Source organism: Chaetodon trifascialis, chromosome 24, assembly GCF_039877785.1.
Source record: "Chaetodon trifascialis isolate fChaTrf1 chromosome 24, fChaTrf1.hap1, whole genome shotgun sequence".
Classification (NCBI taxonomy): Eukaryota; Metazoa; Chordata; class Actinopteri; order Chaetodontiformes; family Chaetodontidae; genus Chaetodon; species Chaetodon trifascialis.
The window spans coordinates 13,299,953-13,305,021 of record NC_092079.1 but is presented as its reverse complement, the minus strand read 5'-3'; the positions used below and the strand labels follow the sequence as shown (position 1 = coordinate 13,305,021).

The 5,069-nt window shown below is 43.7% G+C and overlaps 1 protein-coding gene across 1 annotated transcript; it reads right to left on the bottom strand.

The window, feature by feature from the left end:
• Positions 1–1,425: 1,425 nt before the first annotated feature.
• Positions 1,426–4,752, bottom strand: hpxb (hemopexin b). Its single transcript, XM_070994041.1, has 10 exons — positions 4,688–4,752; positions 4,027–4,052; positions 3,753–3,848; positions 3,504–3,661; positions 3,246–3,399; positions 2,672–2,884; positions 2,485–2,577; positions 1,966–2,096; positions 1,733–1,880; positions 1,426–1,652 (listed from the first exon to the last, which is right to left on the bottom strand). The coding sequence occupies exons 1-10, from the start codon at positions 4,750–4,752 to the stop codon at positions 1,426–1,428; spliced, it is 1,311 nt and encodes a 436-aa protein (XP_070850142.1).
• Between the last annotated feature and the right edge of the window lie 317 nt (positions 4,753–5,069).

Here is a 5,069-nt window from a genome sequence, read left to right as displayed (position 1 = left end):
GAAAAGCTAAGAATAAAGCAATCAACCACAGAGCCGCAGCCCAAACACCACGTTTGCCTCATTCCTGAATGTTCATTTGTCAAATCAGACCAAGAAAATGTTTGACTGTGTTTTATTTCCAAGAGCATCAATAAATGTTCTTATTTTTTCTTTTGTGGCTCAGCTGGACAAGTGTTTCTCTCCCCGCTGTCACGTCTCTGAAGCCTCTTATGTTTCAAGCAGCATCACTGCCTCCAGGGTCGACCTTGATGTTTGAGGGAAACCTCTCAGACTCAAGCTGGTTTTTCACAGCTCTGATCTGGCCTTTGTCTCACAAGAAATAAAGCTCGGCCACCGGCAGGCTCTCTAAATTGAGGCCAACGATGCAGAGCTTCACACCTGCGTGGAGACCTTCTACTTAGCTTCTGCACCTGAAACTCGTTGCAGGAAATCCTTAAAACTCAGGAGGCGAACAGCCAGTTGCTCTGAGCGGTCAGACTGTGTGGATCTCTCCAGCAGTTTGCTGTTTATTGCTTCTTGTAAAATGTTTAGCAAAAGAAGGAAATGCTGCAAATAAAACCACAGAAATGGTTGGAAACGGTTGTGCATTGCTGGCTGTTTGTAGAGTCAAAGCTGAACATGGTGGAGCTGCCTTCGACTCCCATGCTGCTCAGCGTGCCAGAGGAGTTGTTTCTTGTCCTACTTTTGACCATGAAATGTGACATATGAGCACATTCGCCTCTCCTCGTGCAGATCTGTGCCGTCCACAGACTGTGTTTGATCAGGGTTCATTTTCAAAGCCTGTTTTTCACACTGGAGCAGCACTTAAGCTAACCGGAGGGCTCCTGGAGGGCACTTGTGTTTACAAAAGAGGCATTTAGACCACTTAAGTGCCCCTTTAGTGTCACATCAAGGGACGTGTCCCATCAGGGTGCAAACATCCTGCTTAAAACAGCCACTTTGGTGTTCTGGAAACTTTTCAATGAGTCATGCTTCTTCATGTTATTAAGATGGAGTTGCATTAAATCTCTATTAAGACTCTGTTAATGCTGTTGATGTGTGATAGTTAATCTGATTCTCTCATTATTTCTAGTGTAACACATTCATTTGTGCAGTAGGTCCTCTAGTGGCCAAACAACTGCATTACTTTTAAAACGTTAGCTCTTCGTTTGCTCAGTTTGTCAGATGTTTCACATGCAGTGAACCAATAGAAATCGACTTTCGAATCACTGAAATGAACACAATAGCTCCAGATGTCCACTTTTTATTCATCAAAGAAAAAATCCAATGACTGCCTGATCTACATGTTCTTTTAGTGGTTTATTCCTGTGGTTAACGCTCTTTCATCCGGACTGAACCACTGTGCGTTTGGCTGTCACTGTCAGGTGCTCTTGCTCTTTATTGGTCGGATCAGATTAATGTGAAATATTCTCTCATATCTGGTTCCTAATCCTGACATCCCATCAGTGCTGAGGTGATATTTTTAGCCATAGGGAGGATTCTGCTCATAGCCAGTGTCATGGCGCTCTCGTATTGGTAATACTGTGAGCCCTTGAACAAATCAATTCCGTTTATGCCGCACAGACCAGCATCAATGCCAGACAAGGGCAGGGGGATCTCTTGGGTCACGACCCTGGGCGTGGCGGTTAGGTCAACATCCCGAATCCTGTCTCCTGTTGGAAGAAACACGTTTAAAGATGTTTGTGAATCACTCGCCTGGTCAAACCCAAAATAAAGCACTCTGTAACCTTACCTTGGATTATATGAACCATGTGTTCATTGGGACAGACAAAAGCAGCGTCCACGTGTCCTTCAATGCCGAGTTCCTCCTTCAGGCTTTTAGGGTAACCTTCAACCAGGGTGTAATGAGCAGGTCCTTTGTAGATGTACACCTGATCACTCTGCAGTTGTTTGGCAGAGCAGGAGCGTTTAGTTTCAACTTCAACACGGCTCATTGTTTCTAATGTCAGCTGGAGGGAGGTCTACCTTAATCAAGTAGATTTTGTCAGTGTAGGAGAAGACAGCGTCCACTCCGCTGGCCACCTCCTTCCATGCCCTGGTGATCGGGAAGGCGTGAAGGCCGTCACGACGGGTGTCCAGACGCATGTACATGGGGCCTGAGCAGATTAGTGAAAGCTTTACAACAAACTCGAAAGACAGACAATAAAATCCAAAGGAGTCGTTTCACATACTGGGAGATTTACTTATTCACCTTTTTTATGAGGAGTTAAATCAGATGATTGATAGCTCTCATGCATGTGAATTAAAGACGCCATTTAGCTCGAGCCTGCAGGCAGTTAGCTTAGCTTAGCATAAAGACTGGAAGCAGGTGGAGACAGCTCGCCTTGCCAGTTTCTCTAGCATCTTTATGCAATGCTAAGCTAATCGCTTCCTGGCTCTAGTTTCTTCATAATTTAACACTCTGAAAGAAAATGAACACTGTATTTCCCAAAATGTTATAAAAGTTAAACTTTTTCTTTAAAGACAACTTTTTTTCCACTTTACCTGCAAAGAAATAAGTTTTGCCTGTATCATCAGTAGTGACGGCGTCTAATTTGACATCACTGCATTTGGGGACTTTTGAATTCCCTCCATGACCTGCAGTCAAATACAGAAGATTTATCAGAATCAATAAAATGAATAATGCAACTGTAAGATCTGAAGCACATCTGACTGCTCTCGGTGAACTCACCAAAGTTGGCGCATCTCATGAAGTAATTGCGGGCGTCCTTTGGGTAGGTACCGTTCACCTCTCCGGATACCGGGTTGAACCTGGTGAAGCTGTGTCCGTGGAAACAGTAGTAGTGCTCCAGCCAGCGTAAAGCAGAGGTGCAGGCAGGCAGGTGGGACCACGTCTTGGTCTTCACTGCCTTTGTGGTAATGTCATAAATGTGAACATCGTGTCCTGTGGGGGGAAATGGATTGATATGCTTAAATCCTTACTGCTTGATAGATGCACTGTTGGCATGCAGCATTTGGACACATCAGATAAATCACTAATAAATTCATGCAATTTGTGTGTGAAAGTTAGTTACAAACACGACAAACAAAAGCTTGCAAATATTATTTTACCCACTTCAAAGCTACTTGCAAACTTTCTCCTGCTGCAGCTCATGTCGTCCACTAGGGGGCAACATTACCTGTATAATACTGAGATAACCCACTGTTGTAGTGGAAAATGAATCTCTCTTCACCTCATTCCCTTATTTCTTAATTACAGTCTTGATTTATTGAGCTGTATATTTTTGCAGTGAATGCTGAAATACCCTTGAAGAAGAGGACCGAGTCGGCCGTGCACTCTCCTTTGGGACACTCCACCGCTGCATCCAGGTGAGAGGGAACTCCTGGGAAGTCCTCCTGGATCTGTTTTGGATACCCGTCTTCCAGAGTGTGATTATAATAGCTGAACACCTTGTCATCCTGGAGATTAGATCAGAAGGAGGTCAGCAGCAGGTATTGCTCTGCCGCTCTGTTTTAATCTATAGCAGGATCTGATCACAGTTGAAAGCATCTCTGCGTCCTACCAGGAAGAAATAGATGTGATCGTGGTCGTCTGGGTTGTCTGCGTTGTGCATGCGGAAGGCAGCGTCAACGTGGCCGATATGATGGATGTCATCAAGCTCCTTGAAGGACTCATTGGAGAGCTGAGCTGGACCGTGGTAACCCTTCCACAAGTGGGGGCCTGAAAGGAAAATATGAGAGTAGTTTCTTTACACTGCAGTAAATTTAACAACATTTAGGATATCCAAACCTCATGTGAAAGAGACTCATACCTTTGAAGAAGTAGGTGTCCCCTTTCTCGTCTGGAGTGATGGCATCAAACTCAAGACCTTCACAGCGGTCTGGCAGAGCAGCATGAGCATGTCCATCTGTATTTCAGGGTTAAAAATAGGAACATTAATGTGCATTAATGCACTTGAAATAATGGTAAATACAAAAAAATGTGCATTATTAGACAGACAGCCTGCAGAGGAATGGCTCATTTCTGTGACCGATGAGAAACTAATGAGAAAGCTTCTGAATTTAATACGTTTATCAAAAACTCACCATCTACTGCTGCGTCGTGTTGGTGCCTGTAGGAGATAAAATCATTTTTCTGCAGTTACATTTCATGTCCACAATCCTTGAGCCATGACAACTGGGGCTCAATCAGTGGCACACCATCAAGGTGATACGATGACTATGCACTCTTTGTGTTTGCTCAATCAATCGAACAGATGAACTTTGTTAACAACAGTTTACAAAGTCGGTTACGAAATGACTGAAGGCTGACTTGGGTGTTTGCACTGCACTGTTTAAACTGATGAGAGTGCATACAGAACAGCAGGAATGATCCAAATCAGTTACAGAGGGTGGACAAAATAATGGGAACACCTTACAGTTAAATGTAATCCAATGCAACAAAACCACAAAGTTCAGCTTCAAAAATTGTTATAGTACATCTTTGTTTGCATTATATTCTATTTTTAACACATTTCTATTTTACAGAACAGACAAAATTTTATAGCAAATATGCATATAAGCACATATCAGTTTCTTAGCCTAAATAAACGGTCAGCACAAGCACACAAAGGCTTTGAAAAACTCTTTAAAATTTCTTGGAACATGCACATGGTGTTAGCAGTGGAGGATTTGAGGATCAGGACAAGCGCATTCTGACCTTTTGAGAGTTATTCAGTACGTGATGAAGAGGTTCATTAATACTCACGCAGGTGCTCCATTAGTGAGGGCAAGCACTGAGCACAGAAGCAGGGTTTTGGCGAACAGCTCCATGCTGAAGTCCTCTGATGTGAGTCTCGCTGTAGCTGTGCAGGAGCTGAACCTGCGCTGTTATACCTGGACGTGTGTGTGGGTGGACATGTTAGGAAACTGTGTGTGTGTCGTGTGTGTTTGCATTGGAAGGGTGTTGGAGTTTCTGCTGTTGCAAAATGAGGCTTTGGCATGATCATCTTCACATTACAATTTGCTCATTTTGCGATATTTTCTATCTCAAGTGACGTTCTGCACAGTCAGTAGCTGTCTTGAGACACCTCCTCTCTGCTTTGAGAGGAGGTGAAAAGGAGAAGCGTTACTTTGCCTTGCGATGTGGA